The sequence below is a fragment of the Oppia nitens genome, unplaced genomic scaffold (assembly GCF_028296485.1).
Source record: "Oppia nitens isolate AA-2021 unplaced genomic scaffold, nextdenovo-longstitch-racon4-pilon3 scaffold6_pilon_pilon_pilon, whole genome shotgun sequence".
In the NCBI taxonomy this organism is placed as follows: Eukaryota; Metazoa; Arthropoda; class Arachnida; order Sarcoptiformes; family Oppiidae; genus Oppia; species Oppia nitens.
In genome coordinates, this window is record NW_026533250.1 from 7,115,001 (window position 1) to 7,140,462 (window position 25,462).

A 25,462-nucleotide genomic window follows, 5' to 3' on the forward strand; every position below is an offset into this window, starting at 1 on the left:
CAATAAAATCCGAGTATAATAATAATAATAATAATAATAATAATAATACAAATATAGGTAACTATCCCCGGGTTGACGACACCTCCGATTCACCCCCACTATCGCCCGGCTGTTCTGAATACGACATAAATCATGTACTACTGAACAACAATAGACCTCCCAGTTCTCCCTCATCGTCATCGATAGGCGAAAGCCGATACTCGATAGCAACAGATCGGCCACAATCGGAACTGTCGTGTCGGTCGCCATCACCGGCACCGGCGGCTACGGCACAACCATCTACTGGATCATCGCATCATAAAAAGAACGGGAAAGTTAGCTCCAAATCTCAACAACAACAACAACAGGAACCTAATCCATGTGCCGAACTGTTGAAGTCCCGGTGCAACTGCCAGGAACTCGAACGAGTCGATTGTCGGCTGGAAAACAAAGAACTATGGGATCGGTTTCACGAATTGGGTACCGAAATGATTATCACCAAAACCGGAAGGTATTGTCTATTAAAATTGAATTTTTTGTTTTGTTATGACAATTGGATTAACAAATTATTTATTATTGGTATTATAAATTAATATACAAAAATATACAAAAATATACAAATATATATATATATATATATATATATATATATATATATATATATAATACATGTATAACAATAACATATTATATATAATAAATCTAATAGTATTTAATAGTAATTATATAAATAATTATTTAATTATTGATTAATTTTATTAGTACTTTTAGTTTTAAAATTACTTATTAATATTATCATAGACATCATGTATATTAATAACATATATAATAAATTTAATATTATATAATATTTAATAATTATAAAATTACTGATTAATTAAGCGTACTTTTAGTTTAACATTACTTATTACAGTATTAATATCATAGACATTATATATAAAATTAGTTTTTAGTTAATTAAATAATAACTTATATATATATATATATATAAATATTTTATCATTATTAGACCAAATGTATATTTTTTGTGAAAAATAAATATTAATATATTTTTTTGGGAATTTTTTTTTTATTTAGGCGCATGTTTCCGACTGTTCGCTGTTCGTTCACTGGTATAGACTCGGAGGCCCGGTATGTAGCGCTCATGGATATCGTACCCGTCGATGTCAAACGCTATCGTTATGCCTATCACCGGAGTTCGTGGCTGGTGGCCGGCAAAGCCGATGCACCGGCACCTAACCGACTGTACATACATCCCGATGCACCGTTCAGTGGCGAACAACTGCGCAAACAAGTTGTATCATTTGAAAAGACAAAACTAACCAACAATGAAATGGATAAGAGTGGACATGTATGTCAATTGCCTATACCTATATCTATCTATCTATCTATACATCCCTATAATATGATAAATTAGTAGCAAAAAATTAATTTATAAATATATATACAGTATATACAGTATTTGTTATTACTGTATATACAGTATATATAATAGTTAAGTGTTTTCAATTTAAACTAAGTTTTTTAGTTAAATTATTTAATAATTTAGTTTATTTTAAAAATATATTAATAGTATTAATATTTGTATAAAGTATTTTAGTTAGTAATAGTTATTACTGTATATATATATAATAGTTAAGTGTTTTCAATTTATAGTAAGTTTTTTTAATTAAATTATTTAATAGTTTAGTTTATTTTTAAATATATTAATAGTATTAATACTTGTATAGTGTTTATATAGTTAGTAATAGTTATTTTTGTTTAATTTGTTTTGTTTTAAAAATTTATCTAAAAATTTATTATACAATTATTATTATTATTATTATTATTATTATTATTATTATTATTATTATTATTATTACAGTATATTATATAATCAATTAGTTGTTATATGTTGCTAACATTTGTTAATTTTTTAAAAAACATTTTTCAATTAAAGTTATCAACAATTGTTTTAATTTGAAAACTAGTAACACCTGTGTAAAATATTAAACATATACAATGTATATCTAAACATATATATATATATAAAAAATAATAATATAAATACTGTAATACATATTTTTCTACTATTGAATTTGTTGACATTTAATTTTTTACCCACTATTCAATTAATTTATTATTATTGATTAATTATATATTATATATTATTATTATATTTTACATCCTGAATATCACACATTTTATTATTAAATATATAATTAATTTTTGTTTAAAAAAAATCTAATTAATAAAACCTACCGGTAATAGTTTTTTTTTCAATACCATATTTTGAAAACTATTTAATACTAATAATTAATTATTTTTTAAATTTATTTTTTTTATATAGATTGTATTGAATTCAATGCACAAATATCAGCCGCGCATACATTTAATTAAACTGAGACCCGATTATCATTATAACGGCAATATACCCGTCATTAACAACATAGAGTCGCAACAGTTTCGGACGTTTGTATTTCCCGAAACACAGTTCATAGCCGTAACTGCTTATCAAAATCAATTGGTATGTAATTTATTTTAATTTTTTTAATATATATATATATAAATTAATTATTATTATTATTATTATTATTATTATTATTACTAAATAGATAACCAAATTAAAGATCGATAGCAACCCATTTGCTAAGGGGTTTCGTGACTCGAGTCGGTTAACTGACCTGGAAAGGTATGAAATGTAAATAAACATTTTTATTATCATTTTTTAAAATTAAATTAAATTAATTAAATATTATTATTATTTATTTATTATAAATAGTTTTTTTTACTATACTAAACTATATATTAAATATCTATATACTGTATGTGTGTATAATTTAATTTAATTATATATACAGTATAATATACGGGTATATATTATTATATATTAGCAAATAATCATGTCTAATAATTATTTTTTGTTTGTTTGTTTGCATATAAAAAATAATTTTTATCAAACAAAAAATTTATATATTTATTTAAGGCAATTGAAAATATAATTTAGATTATATAAATATTTATATATATATGTATATACAGTATATATAGAATCTATAAAACATATTTACTAAAAAAAATTTATTTACTATAATTTTAAAGCAATTTTTAAAAATTGTGATATTATTTAAATTATTATAATTATTAATATTAACTAACATTTAGAGAGAGAGAGAGAGAGAGAGAGAGAGAGAGAGAGAGAGAGAGAGAGAGAGAGAATTCTGTTTGATTTATTTATACATTATTTATTAAACTTAAAAATATAATAATAAAAAACATAACAAATATCCTAAAAATTAAAAGATTTATTATTATTATATTTAAAAATGTATAGTAGTTTCGTAGTTAGTTATATACAGTATTAGTTAAAACATTGGTAGTAGTGATAAATGATTATTTTGTTGTTGTTGTTGTTGATGTCAGTAATTTAGATAATTATTGAAAAACATGTTACACACACAATATAGACACACATACACACACATACACACACACACATACACACATACACATACACATACACATACACATACACATACACATACACATACACATACACATACACATACACATACACATACACATACACATACACATACATTACCAGTGCATTTTAAGCCTTTTATAATATATAAGTATTTATGTATATTATTACTATAACATGTAAAATACTGTATAATATGGTATATACTTGTATATCTAGAGCTGTGAAAAAATATAAAATATTAATGGTTTTTGAGTTTTAAACAAAAAAAATTTTTTTTTGGAAATTTTTCTCCTAATTTGTTAAATAGTGATTGATTGTGTTTAGTGTTTTATTTTATACACACAAAATAAAAACAATCATTATATTATTTTTTTTAACTAAACATTAATTTATTGGTTACTTATAATAATTGTTTTAATCGGTATATACAATAAATTTGTTGCATTTTACTTACCTATACATTGTTTTATACACTATTACTTGTATAATACTAGTGAATATTCTGGTGATTATAATAATAATCAAAAAATTTTTAAAAAATAATATATTAATAGTATATAATTATAATATTGAGAAAAAATCAATTAAAAAAAATATTTTCTACATTATATGCCAGAATAATGATAATTTATTTAGCAATTAATGATTAATTATTTTTTTTGTGAATAATTATTGATAGTTGAATAATAAATATATATATATAATTGACTATAGGATGACATTCATAATTTAATTTTTTTATTATAGCATATATTTTTTAATAATAATTTACAGTACATTACTATAAACAATAAAAATCAATAAAAATCATTTTATTTTTTAAATATCAGTAAAATCTATGCAATTGGCGTTATAATTATGAGTTTGTCAAAAAATATCATATATACAGTATATAAATAATTTAAAGTAATAAAATTATTACAGTATTATTTTTTATATATTATTTATTAATAATTTTCAAAAAAATCATAAATATTTATAGTATAAGTTGAATATTTTATGATAAAATAAATCATTGTTTCTATGTTTGTTTGTAAGTATAGTGTAGTAGTAGTAGTAGTAGTAGTATTTAATAGACAAATTGAAAAGTTTAGCATTTAATAAATAACATGAAAAACAATTTAAATAAATTATATTACTGTATATGATATATATATTATACATGTATTTGTTGAGTCTATTTTGTCTGGTTGTCAGTTAAATGCAATAATAACAGCAACACAGTAGAGATAATAAATTAAATTAAAAGTGAAACTAATAGTAGAAATTAGAAAAATCTAACAAATTATTATATTATATTAGATATATGTATGTTATGTTGTCTATACTTATGAATATCATTTTGTGTAGTATAGGGTACGGTATGTTTGAGTATGAGTATCATTAGCTCAACAAAAAAAAATTTAATGATTAATGACTACCCAATACCCTAACCCTAACTATCCCTCTATCTGTACATCAATTTCTCCACTAACTCTAACTCTAACCCTAAATGTATGATTGAGTTTATCTCTCTCTCTCTCTCTCTCTCTCTCTCTCTCTCTCTCTCTCTCTCTCTCTCTCTCTCTCTCTCTCTCTCTCTCTCTCTCTCTCTCTCTCTCTCTCTCTCTCTCTCTCTCTCTCTCTCTCTCTCTCTCTCTCTCTCTCTCTCTCTCTCTCTCTCTCTCTCTCTCTCTCTAACTCTAACTCTCTTTCTCTCTCAAACAAATTGATGTCAAAATAGTTTTATCAACAAAAATAGTATACAAATAATTCACACAACAAAAACATACGGTTTAAACAAATTGTACTTTTAATTGAATTTTTTTTTTTTGTAGAGAATCAGTGGAAACCCTATTACGAGAGCACGCCTTCCGACACTCGCCATTGCGGGCACTAATTGGTGCCGACTTATCACCGCACGATCACCAGGCGCTGGTCAACGCTGCAGGTATGTATGGTCTGGATTATTACACATCCCTATCCACCCACCCCCACCCCACACACACATACAATGTGAACCACAAAAATTATTGTCCAAACAAAACTAAATAATCAACAAAAAAAATAAAACAAAATTAGTGATCAAAATTCAATTAAGTGATTGATAAGGGCTATACAGATATACATATATTGTACAATAAATGTATATATAAATTATATATATATATCCCAAATTAGTTGATCCATTAATTCAATATAAATAACAATCAGTTATTTTATAATTAAGTTTATATATATATATATAGTTTATGCAACACATAATTGGATATTTAATTAAATTCCTGTTTTAATTAGTTTAAGAGACATTGAGAGAGAGAGAAAGAAAGAGAGAGAGAGAGAGAGAGAGAGAGAGATAAGCTAATTATATTACATTAAATTATATACATGTATATATACAGTAGACTACTCAGTAGATTGTTGTATATAATGTTAATTTTTTTTGTTTGTATAAAATTATAAAATTAAATTTACTAATTAATGATATGACTAATTATTATTATTATATAAAATTAATTTAAAAAAAATAAATTAAATTATTATAGCAATGGGACGAATACCGTGCGGAAACGATTTCCTATTGATGGCCAGTCAGGCAGCACTGGCAGCAGCTTCATCGTCATCGTGGAAATTGCCGACAAACCCGGCCACTGTCGGCCCGGGTCCCGGTCCTGGTGGACATCCGTTTCTATTTCCACCTACCGGTTCGCTAAACAATCTAAACATTGCCGAACTATCGGCACTGATGGCCTCAAATCCGGCAATGGCCAGCCTATATTTTGGCAATCTACCCCGAAACTTTATGATGAATCTACCCGGAACATTTCCAATGATGCCCGGTATACCACCTCCTGTTCCTCAACCACCGCCACCACCACCACCTCCTGCATCTCAAACACCGACCACACAATCACCGCAACATTCCCTAAACAGTTCACCAGTTGGCGGACAACCATCACAACTATCACAGTCATCATCATCTGCTGCACCAACACATACCTCATCATCAGTTTTTATGAGTAACACTAACAACAACAACAACAGTGTAACGACATCATCATCAGCATCACTGATGGCTGGTCTGATGACAAACAATAGTTTCGCCAATACTAATAATAATAGCGAAAGCAATGGACAGCCAGCACCAGGACCTATGCCACCCATATATCCGACGGGAACTACGGCATCGGCACTCTATGCATCCCGACTTCAATTAAACAATTTATATCAAAACTATCAAAAATTTCATCCATATCTTCAACAACAACAACAACAAAATAGCCACAGATTTCTATCATCGCTAAGCAATCACAGCCAGACAAACATTATCATCGGTGGTAACAACAATGGCATTAATGGTGGCCTAAATTGTGGCCGAAAATCGGCTGAACTCGACTGTAATAATCGTCGATCGGTATCTCCTAATGAATCTGTAGTTCCTTCATAATAATAATAACTATAATATATAGTATATTAAATTAATAAATATTAAATACCACTATTTATTTGTTTTATTCAATTATTATTATTATTATGGCATCAATTATTATCTCGGATGCATTTTTTGAATTTTAAATATATATATTATTGATATATAAATATATACTATTGATATATAAATATATATTATTGATATATAAATATATACTATTGATATATAAATATATATTATTGATATATAAATATATACTATTGATATATAAATATATATATATTATTAATAAATAAAATACTCATTTTAAAAAAAAAATCTCTCTCTATCTCTCTCTTACTAATAGCCATTAAATTGTTAATTGTTTTTTTTAAACGATAAATACTTTTTTTTAATATAACTAATAATATTAAAAGTAAAATATCAACAATAAAATAAAATCTATTACATAGTAATTTGTGTGTATATATATATATATATAAATTTATATACCTACCGGTAATTATATATATATATATTATATATACATATTTGATTATTATTAATTAATTAATAATAATAATAATAAATCTGTATTTATCATTGTTATCATATTTACAAAAAATTCAATTTATATTTTAATTTGTATATATATTTTTCAAATATTTCTATATATATAAACTATTGATATTAGTATTATTATATATTTATTAATAATTTGAACAAAAAAAAAATATTCTCTTTTTTTAAAAAAAACTTAATTTATATTATAAACTAGTCTTTTGAATATTAAATAATAATAATTATAAACAAAATTTTAAACAAAAAAATCTATTAAACAATTGCTTCTGTAAATTAATAATTTGTTTTTGTTTCTTGAATATAAATTTCAATGTAAATATATATTTCAAAAATTACTTTTTAAATATTTTCATTTACTATAATAATAATAATACTGTAATAAAATTATAAATATAAATGTAAATTATTAATTTTAAAACAAAAAAAGTTTAAATAATAAAATTGTTTGCATTACCAACAAAAAATAAAATCGTAACTCATAATTTCTATTTTATTAATTTAATTGAAAAAAAATTTTTGTATAATTAAATTTAATTACTGGTAAATGTTTGTGTGTTTATAAGCAATAATTAATAATAATTAAAAAAAAAATTATAATAATAATTGCTTTCAACAACAAAGCAAATTTAGTAAATTAAAAATTATATATTTTTTTTTTGTTGATAACAATTACAAGTTATTTCAATGTCAATGTCTTCAACAACAACAAAAAAATATGAAAATTTAAATCATAGAAAATACTGTATATAATAGGATAGAAATTTACGGTAAATATTTAAAAAAAATGCAATTGTTGTCCACTAATTGTTGTCGAAAATAATATAGTATTAAATCATACATTAAACTGTCAAAAATAAATCATATCAATTAAAACTATAAAAGTATTTTATATATGATATGGATATATATATAGATCGTAGTAATCATAAAATAATTAAATTTTTAGTTTTTTTTTTTAAATATAGATATTTGTTGATGACTTAAACTGTACTAATAATTATAAATTTCTTTTTTAAAAAAAATAATAGAAATAATAAGAGTATCCAAAAAAAATCAAATTCAAATTCAAATACTAATAGTCATCGCCTCTGCTGACCACTTCCTTACAGGTCGGTCTCAATATGATTGTGTGCTCAAACTGGGCGGTATAACAGCCCTTTTGGTCGCACAGTGGCGGATAGGGAGCAACGATACCCTTTTCGCACAGATCTTTCAGCGACATTAGATAACGGGTCTGACCTAAACGGTCTAACCATCGGCGACAAAATGCTAGTGTACTGAAGTTTTGGTTAATCACATTCAATAGTTGCTTAGATTTGGCCAAACTGTTTGGGTTACCGAAAAAAAAACAAACAAACATTAATTTAATAAATATTAATATATAATGATAATAGTAATGAAGTTATCAAACATAAAAACATGGGCTAGAGTTTCAGGTTAATAGAAATACCACAACACTACACCCCCAATCTATCATTAATGACTTTGACGGGTAACTCAATTGACTCATACACCTAACTAACACCTAACCAGTAGTTTACCGTTAAATATTATAAACTGTTAAAAAAAATAATAATTAAATTTTAATTTACTGGCAGTTTTATTCAACTACCGGTACTTTTTAACTAAAACTACAGTTATGTTTACTAAAATGAGTTACGGTATTATTTTTTTTTTGTTGTTGGGATGGTTGGGTTAATACGGTATATAATAATTATTATATATTTTTTTATCTACCGAAGCGGTACGTGTCCGACTTCGTAGTTCTTCATGTAATGGGATGTCTCCATATCGTCGTGAACGTAGCCTTTGCCAGTACTTCCAAACGTTTCAATTGCATAGAACTCTCCTTCCTTTAGTTGATCCGATCCATCAATCAATAAAAAAAAGACAATACATTATTAAATTATTAAATTTTATCAGTAATTACCGCAACAACAAAAAAATTACAGTAAAAACCATAATTTAAAAAAAAATTGTGGTAATTATCAACAAAAATAAACTATAAATACTAAACAAATAATTCAATACTAAACCTCCATTTTTGTCTGTTCGCCTCCTTTGACAATCGGTACTGTCTTTCCCGCATGGATTCGATACGAACCAATTGAATGGCCATTTAGGTTGCGAATTGATTTAACTTTTTAAAAAATGAATAAAATCGGTAATTATCGGTAAAAAACGGAAACATTAATAATGTGTATAAATAATAACAAGAAAAACCGTTTGTGACCACAAACCTGGATATACTTTGCCATCGATTTCCACTTCATACGATTCCATAACCTCTTGAATGGCTTCGCCGACATCGCAAAGTCGGACATCGATTCCGGCCGTTTTGATACCAGTATTGGTGGCATCTCTGACCGCTTCCAGCAGTTTATCATATTTATTGTTGAACGCAACGGTAAACGCGCAGTCAATAATACGTCCGTTGATATGAGTACCGAAATCTATTTTGCAGACATCGTCATACTGTAGGACAGTCGGATCGCCAGCGTTGGGCGTATAGTGTGCGGCGCAATGATTCAGCGAACAACCGGTCGGAAAGGCCAGACCAGCTTCGAGTCCATTTTCGCCGATCAATTTGCGTGCCGTTTCCTCAAGTGTTTCGCTGAAATTATTTAAACAAAAATAATAATTACCGTAATTGACATTAAAAATCAAATCAATAATTAAAAATATTAACCAAATCTGAATCATCGTTAGTCCCGGTTTGATAACTGTATGCATATACTGTCTGGTCTGACGGTGGGCTTCGGCCGCCAGTCGTAGCTCTTTGTAGATCTCAGTGTTGGCCATATCCAGGACTTTCTTCTCGGCCGATGTCATACGATTGGACGCCGTTTGACTAAAAAAATTGTGACAAACTATTGTAAAAATCGGGTTTTTATTATATTATATATATATACCATACCTATCACGCGGTACAGGATAGTCCATTTCTTGGCCAATGGGGAAATCAGTATCGGGAAACAGATCGGCAATGGCCACTGTCGGCGGCGTTGTTTGCTGTTTACGTTGTCCGCCGCCGCCACAACTAGCTGTGGTACTTGTATTGGTCGTTGATTTTGGTTTGTTTTTCTTACGATTTTTCTTTTTCTGTTGACCGGCTGTCGCCGACTGACTGTTGTCATCGCCGTCGTCGCCACCATCTACTGGACCGCCATTATTATGGCCACCATTAGTATTGTTGTTGTCGTCATCATTGATGGTCAGCTGTTCTCCTCCTACTTCTCCGCCATCTTCTTCTTCCTGAGTCTTCTGGCTTTTGTTTTTCTTCTTCTTTTTCTTGTTCTTCTTCTTCTGTGAATCCAATTGTTGGCCATTCAATGCATCGGTAATTTCGTTGACACCGTTGTCGCTGTGGTGGTGGTCATCATCAACACCGCCGGGACACTCGACACGCTTGTTGTCCTCATCGGTAACGACTGCGGCCATCGTTTTCTTCCGTCTTATTCTTCCTCTTCTTCTACCACAACAACAACTGAACTGAACTGAACTGAACTCAAGAAATCTTAAACTAAATTAAAAAAAAAAAATTTAGTTTTTATAAATCAATTGATTGATTGATTAAATAATTAATTAATTAATTGTATTATTGAAAAAACATTGTTTCCATTCAAACATAACAGTAGTAGTAGTAGTAGTAGTAATACATTAGTAATAAATTTTTCGATTATATTCAAAACCAAAACAGTAATGGCCTTAGACACTAACACACCAGTAGTGTATGTACTGTACAGTATATATGCGCGCAATATTAGTAGTGTTTAATGCCAGTAGAGGGGCGGAGTTTTTTTTTACAAAAAAAAACATAGACTAGATATCGGAACCTAAAAAACGGTTTCTAATTAAACGATCTTGTTATTAAAAAATTATTTTATATTATACTTAATCATAAAACATAATTAATAACTGAATTTTTTAATATTACAAACTAAAATTGATATATTTTTTTGTAAAACTATGTGACGTAACTTACGGTTCGGTTCCTTAAAAAAATATGCTCCCGGTTCCGATCTCTAGTATAGACATATTGTTATATAGTTATTATACACAATATTTTTTATTTGTATGTTTATAATATACAGTATATATATATATTAAGTGTAATCTATGTTAAAATCTGTGCTTATAGTGCGTCACTACCATTTGTTTTGGTTTTGAATATAATCAAACAGTTTTTTTTTATAATAATACATATGGAATAATACCAAACAGTCATTCAATGCATTTAACAGTACTATTGAAAACACATATGACTTTAACACAAAAATTACGTGTATTTTAATTATTATTATTTAATAATTATATTTAAAAAATCATTTTTAAAACAATTTATTATTATTATTATTATTATTACAATTACCGGGTAATAGTGTTTAAGATAATTAAATTAAAATTTTTATTTTATTAATTTTTCTATATAGATATTTGTATAGATGACTATTAGTTGTACTTTTAATAATAATAACAATAATTAAAAAAAATATGAAAATTTGAAATCATAGAAAATATATTAAATATAACAAAATTTACGATAAATTAAATATAAAAAAAAAACAATACAATTAATTATTGTTGAAAATAATGTAGTATTAAATCATACATTAACTGTCAAAAAAAATAAATCATATCAGTTAAAAATATAAAAGTATTTTTTATATATATATATGGATACTATAGTATCTATAGTATAGATTGTAGTAAATCATAAAATAATTACCGATAACTACTGTATAATATATATAGTATATTAAATCAATAAATATTAAATTATCACTATTTATTTGTTTCAGTCAATTATTATTATTATTATTTTGGCAACAATTTCAATTTTTTTTTTTAATATATAGATATTTGTTGATGACTCTAAACTGTACTAATAATTATACTACTAATAAAAAAATAATAGAAATAATAATAAGAGTATCCAAAAAAATAATTAAAAAATCAAATTAAAAATACTAATAGTCATCGCCTCGGCTGACCACTTCCTTACAGGTCGGTCTCAATATGATTGTGTGTTCAAACTGTGCCGTATAACTGCCCTTTTGGTCGCACAGTGGCGGACATGGATCGACAATACCCTTATCGCACAGATCTTTCAGCGACATTAGATACCGTGTCTGACCTAAACGATCCAACCATCGGCGACAAAATGCTAGTGTACCGAAGTTCTGGTTAATCACATTCAATAGTTGCTTAGATTTGGCCAAACTGTTGGCCGAAACGAGTACCGAAAATAAAACAAACAAACAAACAAACAATAATTTAGTAAATTATTTTTTTTTAAAAAACATATCATATAATAAGGTAATTGAAGTTGTCATAGAAAAACATTACCGCAGTAGGTTTAAAACTACCCGTATAGACCCGCATATAGCCACCCCACCCACCCCCTGGCCATCAGTGGTTATATGTGTGAAAATGTGTGGCAATAAGTGAGATATAGCACATCCCGTACCAAATGTTTATTTTAATGAATTATCAAATACGCCCACCCCCACTATTAAAATAATTGAAGTTTTTTTTGAATGTCTGTAATTACCCCCCCCCCCCCCCCCTAGTTAAAAAAATTTAATATATTGATACATTGACTATTTAATGCCAAATAATGTGGTCAACAAATTATTTTCAATTTAATAACCGATCGGAAGCTGATTATTGTATTAATTATTATTATTCCTATCATTACTTAGTATTATTGTATATTTAATTTTAACTATTTTTAATTTTATTAACTATATACAACCCTATCCCCCAATTGTTCGTCCACCACGACTTCATATATAGCCCCAGTAGGAGAGGGGGTAGGTATTTGTGAAATATAGACCCCATACTAATTGTTGATTTTTAAATTTAAAAAATTTAGTCAGCGAGGGGGGCTATAATCGGGTCTATACGTTACTACTATTAATATTTTAACCAAATTTAATTAACTAACTAATAAGTTACGTTAGTAAATGAGTTGGGTGGGGGGGGGGTTAACGGTATAAAATAATTATCTACCGAAGCGGTACGTGTCCGACATCGTAGTTCTTCATGTAATGTGATGTCTCCATATCGTCGTTAACATAGCCTTTGCCAGTACTTCCAAACGTTTCAATTGCATACAACTCTCCTTCCTTTTTTTGTTTTAGTTGATCCAATCGATCCATCCATCAATCAATCAAATCAATTATCGGGTAATAAATTAAAAAAACAAAATGCAATTGAAATTAATATACAATTTAACCGGTAATTAAAAAAAACACAAATTATACTAAAAATAAAATAAAATAAATAAATTATCAAAAATAATAATAATTCAATCCAAACCTCCATTTTTGTCTGTTCGCCTCCTTTGACATTCGGTACCATTTTTTCAGCGTGTATTCGATACGAACCAATTGAATGGCCACTTAGGTTGCGAATTGATTTAACTTTAAAAAAAATAAAAATAAAAATTTTTTAATAAACTAATTTTATTTTAGTAAAACTATCGGTGATTTTTTTAAAAACCGTTTGTGACCACAAACCTGGATAAACTTTGCCATCGATTTCCACTTCATAAGACTCCATAACCTCTTGAATAGCTTCGCCGACATCGCAAAGTCGGACATCGATTCCGGCCGTTTTGATGCCAGTATTGGTGGCATCTCTGACCGCTTCCAGCAGTTTATCATATTTATTGTTGAACGTAACGGTATAGGCGCTGTCGATAATCCGTCCATTAATATGAGTGCCGAAATCAATTTTGCATACATCGTCGTACTGTAGGACAGTCGGATCGCCAGCGTTGGGCGTATAGTGTGCGGCGCAATGATTCAGCGAACAACCGGTTGGAAAGGCCAGACCAGCTTCGAGGCCTTTTTCGCCAATCAATTTACGTGCCGTTTCCTCAAGTGTTTCGCTAAAAAAAATTGTTTTATATAAATGAAAATATAATACCGTAAATGACCGAAAATATAAACAAACAGTCAACGCAATCAAAACACTAACCAAATCTGAATCATCGTTAGTCCCGGTTTGATAACAGTATGCATATACTGTCTGGTCTGACGATGGGCTTCGGCCGCCAGTCGTAGCTCTTTGTAGATCTCAGTGTTGGCCATATCCAGGACTTTCTTTTCGGCCGATGTCATACGATTGGACGCCGTTTGACTAATTAAACAAAAAAAAAACAAATGTTTTACCGATAATTATTGTCAATCGGGCTATACCTATCTCTATGTACGGGATTGTGAATTGTGACAAACTATTGTAAAAATCGGGTTTTTATTATATTATATATATACCATACCTATCACGCGGTACAGGATAGTCCATTTCTTGGCCAATGGGAAACTCAGTATCGGGAAACAGATCGGCAATGGCCACTGTTGGCGGAGTAGTTTGCTGTCTATGTCCACCGCCGACGCCACCGCCGTCACCATTAGAAGTGGTCGTCTCAGTCGTAGACTTTGGTTTGTTTTTCTTCTTATTATTCTTCTTCTTCTTCTTCATCTGCTGACTGGCTATAGTTGTCGTCTCTTTGCTGTCATCGCCGCCGTCGTCGTCACCATCTTCTGGTCGGCCATTATTCGCCAACAATTGATTGGCGTCACTATCAATGGCACCGTTAGTATCGGTATTGTTGTTGTTGTCATCATTGCTGAACATCTGCTGTTGTTCTCCTCCTTCTTCTTCCAGAGTCTTCTTATTATTATTTTTCTTCTTTTTCTTCAGTTGTTTGTCCATCAATTGTTGGCCATTCAATGAATCGGTAATTTCATTGATACCGTTGTCGCTGTGGTGGTGGTGGTAGTGATCACTGCCTCCGCCGCCGGCGGGACATTCGGCCAACTTTTGCTTGTAATCATCGGTAACCATATTTCTGTTGTTGTCTTATTTCAAGACCAATTGGTGATCACTTTACTGGTGATAGTTATAAACCAAACAAACAATTAAATCAATTGATTTGATAAACTAATTGATTGATTGATTGATTGTATTATTAATTCAAATACTGTTTACAATCAGTCATAGAGTAGTAGTAATACATACGGAATATAAACGAAACTTCAATGCATTTAAAAAATTTCTGTTTCAGTGAAAGCAAAACCAAAATATTGTAAAATTTAAACAAATTTATTAATAGATGTCTCAGATATCAGTTTAAACATTAATACCACAATGCATATGATTGTAATGTGTAAATGCATTATGTAGTCAATGAATAGACAAAAAAAACACATTTTTTCAACATTTGTTTTTTTTAATCAAAACAAATATTGTAGCAATTTCCGTGCGGTGATTCACAAATGTAGGTTCAGGGATAATTCTCTGTTAAAGCCGCGCTTACTATCACCTTCTCCAGCGGTAAAGTTGACACGAAAGCTACACGGATCATCACCTCCAAGATGATGACACCCTCAACGACAGCGATCGCAACGTTTTCACAACGATATTTACTTACAACTATATTTATTTAAAGCTTACTTACCTTTGTTTCTTCTAAGACGTCCCGATCCTGCCGTTCTTTCCGCTGCTTCGTTGTTTGTCGTCTTTTGTTTACTATCTATACTCACTATGTACTCTTATAATACATACCGATATCTTTATATAACTTTATCATACTTAACCGATATCCAACTCTTCAGTCGGATCTACTACTTAGATCAATGTTTTCATTGATCTACATGTAACGTTTCCATCACATATTAAACCCATATTCGACTATTACAGTCTGAAATTATGTCGCAATCGGTGTTTCCACCGAGAGACAAACCTTAAGGTAACATTACTGTTACCTACTAAATCTATGTCTCAATCGGTGTTTCCAACGAGAGACAAACCTTAAGGTAACATTACTGTTACCTACTAAATCTATGTCTCGATCGGTGTTTCCACCGAGAGACAAACCTTAAGGTAACATTACTGTTACCTACTAAATCTATGTCTCAATCGGTGTTTCCACCGAGAGACAAACCTGAAGGTAACATTACTGTTACCTACTAATCTATGTCTCGATCGGTGTTTCCACCGAGAGACAAACCTTAAGGTAACATTACTGTTACCTACTAAATCTATGTCTCAATCGGTGTTTCCACCGAGAGACAAACCTTAAGGTAACATTACTGTTACCTACTAAATCTATGTCTCGATCGGTGTTTCCACCGAGAGACAAACCTTAAGGTAACATTACTGTTACCTACTAAATCTATGTCTCAATCGGTGTTTCCACCGAGAGACAAACCTTAAGGTAACATTACTGTTACCTACTAAATCTATGTCTCAATCGGTGTTTCCACCGAGAGAAAAACCTTAAGGTAACATTACTGTTACCTACTAAATCTATGTCTCAATCAGTGTTTCCACCGAGAGACAAACCTTAAGGTAACATTACTGTTACCTACTAAATCTATGTCTCAATCGGTGTTTCCACCGAGAGACAAACCTGAAGGTAACATTACTGTTACCTACTAATCTATGTCTCGATCGGTGTTTCCACCGAGAGACAAACCTTAAGGTAACATTACTGTTACCTACTAAATCTATGTCTCAATCGGTGTTTCCACCGAGAGACAAACCTTAAGGTAACATTACTGTTACCTACTAAATCTATGTCTCGATCGGTGTTTCCACCGAGAGACAAACCTTAAGGTAACATTACTGTTACCTACTAAATCTATGTCTCAATCGGTGTTTCCACCGAGAGACAAACCTTAAGGTAACATTACTGTTACCTACTAAATCTATGTCTCGATCGGTGTTTCCACCGAGAGACAAACCTTAAGGTAACATTACTGTTACCTACTAAATCTATGTCTCAATCGGTGTTTCCACCGAGAGACAAACCTTAAGGTAACATTACTGTTACCTACTAAATCTATGTCTCAATCGGTGTTTCCACCGAGAGAAAAACCTTAAGGTAACATTACTGTTACCTACTAAATCTATGTCTCAATCAGTGTTTCCACCGAGAGACAAACCTTAAGGTAACATTTCTGTTACCTACTAAATCTATGTCTCGATCGGTGTTTCCACTGAGAGACAAACCTTAAGGTAACATTACTGTTACCTATTAAACCTTAAGTCTCGATCGGTGTTTCCACCGAGAGACTAACCCTTAGGTAACATTACTATTACCTATTAAACCTTAAGTCTCGATCGGTGTTTCCACCGAGAGACTAACCCTTAGGTAACATTACTGTTACCTATTAAACCTTAAGTCTCGATCGGTGTTTCCACCGAGAGACTAACCCTTAGGTAACATTACTATTACCTATTAAACCTTAAGTCTCGATCGGTGTTTCCACCGAGAGACTAACCCTTAGGTAACATTACTGTTACCTATTAAACCTTAAGTCTCGATCGGTGTTTCCACCGAGAGACTAACCCTTATATTACACCATGACCCGATGTTTCATCGTGATCTATGGCTGATCTACACTCCTGATCGGCTGATCGGCACACCCAGTATGTCTGACCTATGCTCCCATAGATCGACATGTTACATGCTGAATCCACGCTCCCGCAGATCGGCATACCTTAAACTAATACTTACTTATAGTTGAATCCGTGCTGAGTTGCTGATATAGTCCGGTCCTGTTTCCGTTTGATGATGGCTTTATTATTAACACTAATACTTACATTATTAACTCTGTTAATTATACTTACTTAATTAACTTTAACTAACATCGCAAGCTAACACTTTCTTAAGGGACTCAGGGCCGAAGGCCCGAGCCCCTCGAAACACTTACTCTTTAGTTGTGTAAAATCTCTTTATTATCGTGTTATAAAGTAAAAAATACAATTCAAGTATAAAACTTCACGTCTATTCACTTTGACGACTCGATGAGAACTCTCTGAGAGTTAGTAAAACACTAACTCTCTTCACTCTGAAAAAATCATATTCTATGACGTCTTTCAGCGTAATCTCTCTGTTTCCAATCAAATAACTATATTTTTGCTAACTAAACTAAACTTATAATCATTGGATATCAAACCAAAACCCACAGCTACATTGTTAAACCCAAATAACTATGTGTACACCTTATGTACTAAATAAATAATTATTAAAATAAACCTATAACTGCAATACATTATGGAACCTTGAAATCATATAACATCATGTTATACATAATAATCAAATAAATTAAACTGAGAAAATGTGATATCATTAGTAGCCGACATCGGCCGATATAATAAAAAACTCTCTCACAGTTTAACTATTAACCTAATTCACGTGAAATATCACATTACTCACCCCTCTAAAATACTCGTGTCCTCACGAGTGAAAAGACGTTTACAATAAACATTAAAATATATATAATATTTTTTTAAAAGATAAAACAAAGAATTATTTAACTAATAAATTATATAACTTAGTTCAACAAGCTTTTCATATATCCATTCGATACAATATTTAAACATAACATAATTACGTTACTTGTTACTATCTGAAAAGTATATGTTGTCCCAAAATTATTATCACTTTTAATGGCCAATTAAAAGATCTAATAATAATTATAATAGATAAACGTTTCTTTACATTTAATGACTAAAAAATAGTCGTTGAAGTCGACTTGACATTAATAAAAGTACGCGCGATTTAACAAACCACCAAATGGGTTTCTTCGGTATTTTACCGGATAAAAATAGGTCCATAGTTGCATTCAATTGTTATATTAATTTTATACATTAATTCAAAGCATTAATTATTTTCATTATAGTTAAAATCAAAACTCATTAATTATTACAAAAGTTATTACTAATTCCAATTTCTGATGTTACATTGTCTGGCATAATGTCCAGCATGGCCACAGGTATAACATACTATATTAACTTCGTAGTGGTTATTAAGATCCTGTAGCTTATTTTGTGTCTTATTATCTGATCCATAATAAAAACTCTTATTAAAATCATTATTTAATTCTTTTTTATATTCAAAATTTGTAAATAAATTTTGCGAATTAGTTGCACATTCAATGTTATTCTGTTCTATAATGATGTCTTGAAGTTCATCCATGTTTTCGGGTTTCTTTGATAAAATTTTCAAATTAATCTTTTTATATAAAGTTCCTTGAAAACCGTATAATAGTTGATCTTTCTTTGCTTCAAAAGTCATATTCTTATCAACTTTTTGCATCAATTCTAATTTATCGCATATATATTTTTGTATGTCTTCTTCATCACTGTGAAATCTGCGTGAAATCATGTCGTGATAATTCATTGGATTATTTTTAGTACCAGAAAACAGTTTAATTAGTTTATTTTTTAAATTATTATAATCAATATCAGGATTATCGATAATTATTTCTAAGCAATATCTTGACGGATCTATAGTCATATAAAATAATAGATAATTTCTTTTTTCTTTTTCGTCAAAACCATTTATATCAGCAAATAATTCATATTTCATAAGCCAACTTTCAATTGATACTGAATTATCATACTTCTCGATGTGTGGTGTTTTCATTTTAGATACAATTTCTTCGATCTTAATTATTTGTTCAGTGTCATGTAAGTTAAATTTTTGCTGATAATTGATTTCAACTTCACTTGACTTCGGTCATAACTATCTTCATCCTTTCTATTAATCACATCTTTGCTCTCATTTTTGTTCGATTCAATCTCATCATATGAGCGAGAGGAATTGAAACTCATATTATTATTAAATGTTAAAGACTTATTGTGAAACAACTATTCTTTTATAAAAAAACACTATTAAATTAAACACAAACTGTTGAATTAACTCAAACTGTTTATATAACTTTCATATTTATATAGATATATTTTAAATATGAGTCGACGCACTAAGTACAGGTTAAAACCAATAATGAATCTTTAAGTATATATTTATTTTATCGTATTAGTTAATCATGATTCAGACATCAATTTGTATATTTTATTAATTTACACAATATCTATTTTTTAAAGCACTGATCAAATACTTATATAAAATCAGAGTGATCAATTCCGAAATTAAAAGTTAATGATCAGTACTCTGTAAAAATATTCACAATTATTTTCTTTCGTGGTTCATTGTTATTTAAAATATCCACATCATATATAATTTCATAACAATCTTTAAAAATCATTTTCACTATTTAACTAAATTAATATTTTATAGCACAAAAAACGTTTTCTCATATAACAGGTACATSAATTAATTTCACATATTTCACACACATTAGTTAATTATTTGTTTAGAAGTTCCAATAAAATAGTTAAAGAAATATTTACTATCACTATTTTAAATTGATTTGTAAAGTTTATAAGCCAATTATTAGGTGTTTTATTATTATTATTAGTTATTTTAGACGTTTTATTATTAATCCGTTTATCAACTATTAGTTTATTTAATTTAACATCTTGTTTATAACTTCGATTAWATTCACTATTATAACATTTAGAATTTTTATGTTGATTAAGACTTTTTATAGTTTTAAATAATTTTTTACAATTMAAACATTTTTTCCATTCACCTGTAAATTTATGTTTATCTCTCGAATGTTGTGTTAAAGCGTAATTAGATAAGAAGTTTTTATTACATTTTATGCACTTTTTAARACAAACATTATTGTATTTTCTACTTTTCCCGAATCGGTTTTCACTGTTGTCGTTCATGTTTCATGAACAATTATGATTTTTCACATAGTAATTCTCGCTATTCATRTTGGTAGGAACTCTTATATCAAATATCTTTAGACATGCGCAAAATTTAGAATCTTTAGAAATTCCCTCGTGATTTACATATTTTTCAAAAATTTCTATTATAATTTCTTAAATAAGAAAAATTAAAATTTTTCAATATAGCCAAACACTTTGTAATTAAAAATAAYMTCGTGCGGCAAATTTTTTTTTTTTTTTTTTTTTTTTTTTTAATTATTTGTAAATTTCTCAAAAACTATAATAGATAGAAAAATGGTGTAAATTTCATTTTATCTATCTATTAATTCACTACAAASTACTGTTAGCGGAATATTAATTTTTGTAATATTCCCTCAATATTCCCTCGTGTTTTACATATTTTTCAAAAATTTTATATTGCAATTTCTTAAATAAAAGAAATAAAATTTTTTCAATATAGCCATTAATATTGAAATTAAAAATTACCTCGTGCGGCAAAATTTTTTTTTTTTTTTTTTTATTTTTTTTTTAATTTTAGTTTTTTGTAAATTTTTCGAAAACTATAATCGATAGAAAAATGAGGTAAATTTCATTTTAGCTGTCTATTAATTCAGTACAAAGTACTGTTAGCAGAATATTAATTTTCTTAATACTTCCTCAATATTCCCTCGTGAAATACATAATTTTAACAACTTTTTTATTGTAATTTCTTAACCAAAAGAAATATAATTTTTTTAATAAAGACAATCATATTGAAATTAAAAATTACCTCGTGCAGCAAATTTTTTTTTTTTTTTTACTTTTTTTTTAATTTTTATTTTTTTGTAAATTTCTTGAAAACTATAATGGATAGTAAAATGAGGTAATTTTCATTCCATATATCTATTAATACACTACAAATTACTGTTAGCGGAATATTATTTTTCTTAATACTTCCTCAATATTCCCTTGTGAAATACATATTTTTAACAAATTTTTTATTGTAATTTCTTAACCAAAAGAAATATAATTTTTTTAATATAGCCAATCATATTGAAATTGAAAATTACCTCGTGCGGCAAAATTTTTTTTTTTTTTTTTTAATTTTTTGTTTTAATTTTTTAGTTTTTTGTAAATATCTCAAAAACTATAAAAGATAGAAAAATGATGTAAATTTCATTTTATCTGTCTATTAATTCAGTACAAAGTACTGTTAGCAGAATATTAATTTTCTTAATACTTCCTCAATATTCCCTCGTGAAATACATAATTTTAACAACTTTTTTATTGTAATTTCTTAACCAAAAGAAATATAATTTTTTTAATAAAGACAATCATATTGAAATTAAAAATTACCTCGTGCAGCAAATTTTTTTTTTTTTTACTTTTTTTTTTAATTTTAGTTTTTTATAAATTTTTCGAAAACTATAATCGATAGAAAAATGAGGTAAATTTCATTTCATATATCTATTAATATACTAAAAATTACTGTTAGCGGAATATTAATTTTCTTAATACTTCCTCAATATTCCCTCGTGAAATACATAATTTTAATAAATTTTTTATTGTAATTTCTTAATCAAAAGAAATATAATTTTTTTAATATAGCAAATCATATTGAAATTGAAAATTACCTCGTGCGGCAAAATTTTTTTTTTTTTTAAATTTTTTTTTTAATTTTTATTTTTTTGTAAATTTCTTGAAAACTATAATGGATAGTAAAATGAGGTAAATTTCATTCCATATATCTATTAATACACTACAAATTACTGTTAGCGGAATATTATTTTTCTTAATACTTCCTCAATATTCCCTTGTGAAATACATATTTGTAACAAATTTTTTATTGTAATTTCTTAACCAAAAGAAATATAATTTTTTTAATAAAGACAATCATATTGAAATTAAAAATTACCTCGTGCAGCAAATTTTTTTTTTTTTTTACTTTTTTTTTTAATTTTAGTTTTTTATAAATTTTTCGAAAACTATAATCGATAGAAAAATGAGGTAAATTTCATTTCATATATCTATTAATATACTAAAAATTACTGTTAGCGGAATATTAATTTTCTTAATACTTCCTCAATATTCCCTCGTGAAATACATAATTTTAATAAATTTTTTATTGTAATTTCTTAATCAAAAGAAATATAATTTTTTTAATATAGCAAATCATATTGAAATTGAAAATTACCTCGTGCGGCAAAATTTTTTTTTTTTTTAAATTTTTTTTTTAATTTTTATTTTTTTGTAAATTTCTTGAAAACTATAATGGATAGTAAAATGAGGTAAATTTCATTCCATATATCTATTAATACACTACAAATTACTGTTAGCGGAATATTATTTTTCTTAATACTTCCTCAATATTCCCTTGTGAAATACATATTTGTAACAAATTTTTTATTGTAATTTCTTAACCAAAAGAAATATAATTTTTTTAATATAACCAATCATATTGAAATTGAAAATTACCTCATGCGGCAAAATTTTTTTTTTTTTTTAATTTTTTTTTTTAATTTTTTAGTTTTTTGTAAATATCTCAAAAACTATAAAAGATAGAAAAATGATGTAAATTTCATTTTATCTGTCTATTAATTCAGTACAAAGTACTGTTAGCAGAATATTAATTTTCTTAATACTTCTTCAATATTCCCTCGTGAAATACATATTTTTCACAAATTTTCCATTGTAATTTTTTAACTAAAAGAAATATAATTTTTTCAATATAGCCATTCATATTTAAATTAAAAATTACCTCGTGCGGCAATTTTTTTTTTTTTTTTTTTTTGAATATCTTGAATAACTTTATTCACATTTCAAACTGACCACTAATTTCTAATTTCAAAAAATAACTACTTTTAAAATAGTGAATACTGTAAATAAATTTTAGTTAAATATAATATAATTTCTTTCTATTTTCATTTATTAGATTAATAATTTATTATATCATTTTATATCTCTGAGACAATGATCTTAACTTAATAAAATAGAAAATGTTTCTCTTTGTATAATTAATACTATACAGTCAGCTGATAAACTTAAGTAAGTAAGTAAGATCATAGTAAKACGTAAAATCATAGTGAAGGTAGCACAATTTTACGTTATATTCATAGTGACTTAAGTCTAATGTGACGTAATKTTCATCGTGAAGTAARCAAAATGTAACCTATTATTTAAAGTATCATAAGAAGAATTTGATTTATTAAACATTTTGACGTAGTATTTCAGCGTGACGTAAGCATAGTGCTACCTAATCATAATGTGACGTTAAATTCATCGTGACGTAGACAATATGGCGTATTATTTATCGAGGTTKTCACCACTGAYATATTTCATTAGCYATTAATTAGTGGTTGTGTCTGTCCATTTTTATTTTTGTATCATAACATAATTCGTAGTCAAATAGTATTGWATATATAAATTTTTTATTCTATATTAGTTTTAAATGATTTTCTTATTTCTACTTTTTGGATCATAAAATAAAYTGTATATTCTTTATTTTTACTTATTCATAGTCACTTAACTATATTGCTTTGAGATATCTRAAAAGCACAACAGCTCTAAAATAAGTTATMGTCAATTTGAAAATGACATGCACTTTAGTTTTTYAAGCAAAAGCCTTATGTTATTTAACAATTTTTAACATCGGAATATTTTGTAATTRAATTGAACAMTTTATGAGTAATAAAACAATGAAAATACTACTGTCGAGCTTTTTAATCTACTGTTCATTGCGTTCCGTAAAGAAACTAGTTYATYTTTACTTTCCCYATACAATATTTAATTACATACAAAGGATCTTTAMCTTTATATGCCGACTGTTTAAGCAAAACTATATTCAGTATMTTTTTCTGTGAACCGYTTTTAATTATAYCGAATCTTATTTTAGATTGAGGTGAATATCTCATATCGTTCTGATCATCTGTCTCCTACTTGGTCTGTCTGCATTTTATCGTAAAACTTCGCTTTGGTTTAATACTTGGATTTAAGTAATGTCGATAACATTCGCTTTTTCAACTTGTATTTAAATACATAGTGAATTTACCATCACTTATCACAAAGTACGTAACTTTTAATACACGAAAAATAATATACACAATTACTCTTAAGATTTTTAAATCGTTATAATTGGACTACTTCTAACGAAAAATATATATTTTTACATCTATAAATTTCTGCCTCAAAGTAATTCATTTTTTCTTTTGGCAAAGATTTACTTTTTTACGTGAAATTTAAATTCTTAGCTATATTAAATTTTCCTATTAATTTCATATCAATTATATGAGTTAGACAAGCATTTACTTAATAATCTAAATGTTTATCTCTACACGAGTCTACAATTTTTTAAGTTCAGTTTGATATTTTTGTTCTATTTTTTTGTTATTAAATTATGTTATGTTGTTGTTATTAATCTTTTGCGTGATTAGGGATTTTACGGGTTACCATCACTGCATAAAACA

The 25,462-nt window shown here is 27.8% G+C and overlaps 4 protein-coding genes across 4 annotated transcripts in view; 2 read left to right on the forward strand and 2 right to left on the reverse strand.

Moving 5' to 3' along the window:
- Positions 1 to 207, forward strand: part of LOC128962852 (putative uncharacterized protein DDB_G0283223) — a 2,535-nt gene extending 2,328 nt beyond the window's left edge. The window contains exons 2-3 of the mRNA XM_054309252.1: positions 1 to 134; positions 187 to 207. The exon at positions 1 to 134 is cut by the window's left edge and continues 36 nt beyond it. Coding sequence (XP_054165227.1) covers positions 1 to 134; positions 187 to 207 — 155 coding nt within the window. The remainder of the gene's footprint in view (positions 135 to 186) is intronic.
- LOC128962853 (T-box transcription factor TBX20-like) lies at positions 208 to 6,872 on the forward strand. The gene is made up of 6 exons (XM_054309253.1): positions 208 to 490; positions 1,057 to 1,330; positions 2,309 to 2,485; positions 2,574 to 2,650; positions 5,263 to 5,375; positions 5,971 to 6,872. Exons 1-6 carry the CDS (start codon positions 468 to 470, stop codon positions 6,870 to 6,872), a joined length of 1,566 nt encoding a protein of 521 aa, XP_054165228.1. The 5' UTR covers positions 208 to 467.
- Positions 6,873 to 8,370: 1,498 nt separating this feature from the next.
- On the reverse strand, positions 8,371 to 11,099 carry LOC128962686 (methionine aminopeptidase 2-like). Its single transcript, XM_054309083.1, has 6 exons — positions 10,336 to 11,099; positions 10,108 to 10,269; positions 9,659 to 10,032; positions 9,455 to 9,558; positions 9,156 to 9,271; positions 8,371 to 8,743 (listed from the first exon to the last, which is right to left on the reverse strand). The coding sequence occupies exons 1-6, from the start codon at positions 10,857 to 10,859 to the stop codon at positions 8,491 to 8,493; spliced, it is 1,533 nt and encodes a 510-aa protein (XP_054165058.1). The 5' UTR covers positions 10,860 to 11,099; the 3' UTR covers positions 8,371 to 8,490.
- A 1,150-nt stretch (positions 11,100 to 12,249) lies between these two features.
- LOC128962873 (uncharacterized) lies at positions 12,250 to 15,441 on the reverse strand. Its single transcript, XM_054309273.1, has 6 exons — positions 14,707 to 15,441; positions 14,406 to 14,567; positions 13,943 to 14,316; positions 13,743 to 13,846; positions 13,434 to 13,549; positions 12,250 to 12,641 (listed from the first exon to the last, which is right to left on the reverse strand). The coding sequence occupies exons 1-6, from the start codon at positions 15,273 to 15,275 to the stop codon at positions 12,389 to 12,391; spliced, it is 1,578 nt and encodes a 525-aa protein (XP_054165248.1). The 5' UTR covers positions 15,276 to 15,441; the 3' UTR covers positions 12,250 to 12,388.
- Between the last annotated feature and the right edge of the window lie 10,021 nt (positions 15,442 to 25,462).

Coding starts and splice junctions, on each gene's coding strand:
- LOC128962853 (XM_054309253.1), top strand. CDS start 468: ATGATTATCACCAAAACCGGAAG. Junction 491..1,056: donor ATTATCACCAAAACCGGAAG/GTATTGTCTATT, acceptor TTTTTTATTTAG/GCGCATGTTTCCGACTGTTC. Junction 1,331..2,308: donor AAATGGATAAGAGTGGACAT/GTATGTCAATTG, acceptor TTTTTTATATAG/ATTGTATTGAATTCAATGCA.
- LOC128962873 (XM_054309273.1), bottom strand. CDS start 15,275: ATGGTTACCGATGATTACAAGCAAAAGTTGGCCGAATGTCCCGCCGGC. Junction 13,847..13,942: donor CGATGGCAAAGTTTATCCAG/GTTTGTGGTCAC, acceptor TTTTTTTTAAAG/TTAAATCAATTCGCAACCTA. Junction 13,550..13,742: donor GCGAACAGACAAAAATGGAG/GTTTGGATTGAA, acceptor AAACAAAAAAAG/GAAGGAGAGTTGTATGCAAT.
- LOC128962686 (XM_054309083.1), bottom strand. CDS start 10,859: ATGGCCGCAGTCGTTACCGATGAGGACAACAAGCGTGTCGAGTGTCCC. Junction 10,270..10,335: donor TATCCTGTACCGCGTGATAG/GTATGGTATATA, acceptor CAATTTTTTTAG/TCAAACGGCGTCCAATCGTA. Junction 8,744..9,155: donor GTCGGACACGTACCGCTTCG/GTAGATAAAAAA, acceptor TAACCCAAACAG/TTTGGCCAAATCTAAGCAAC.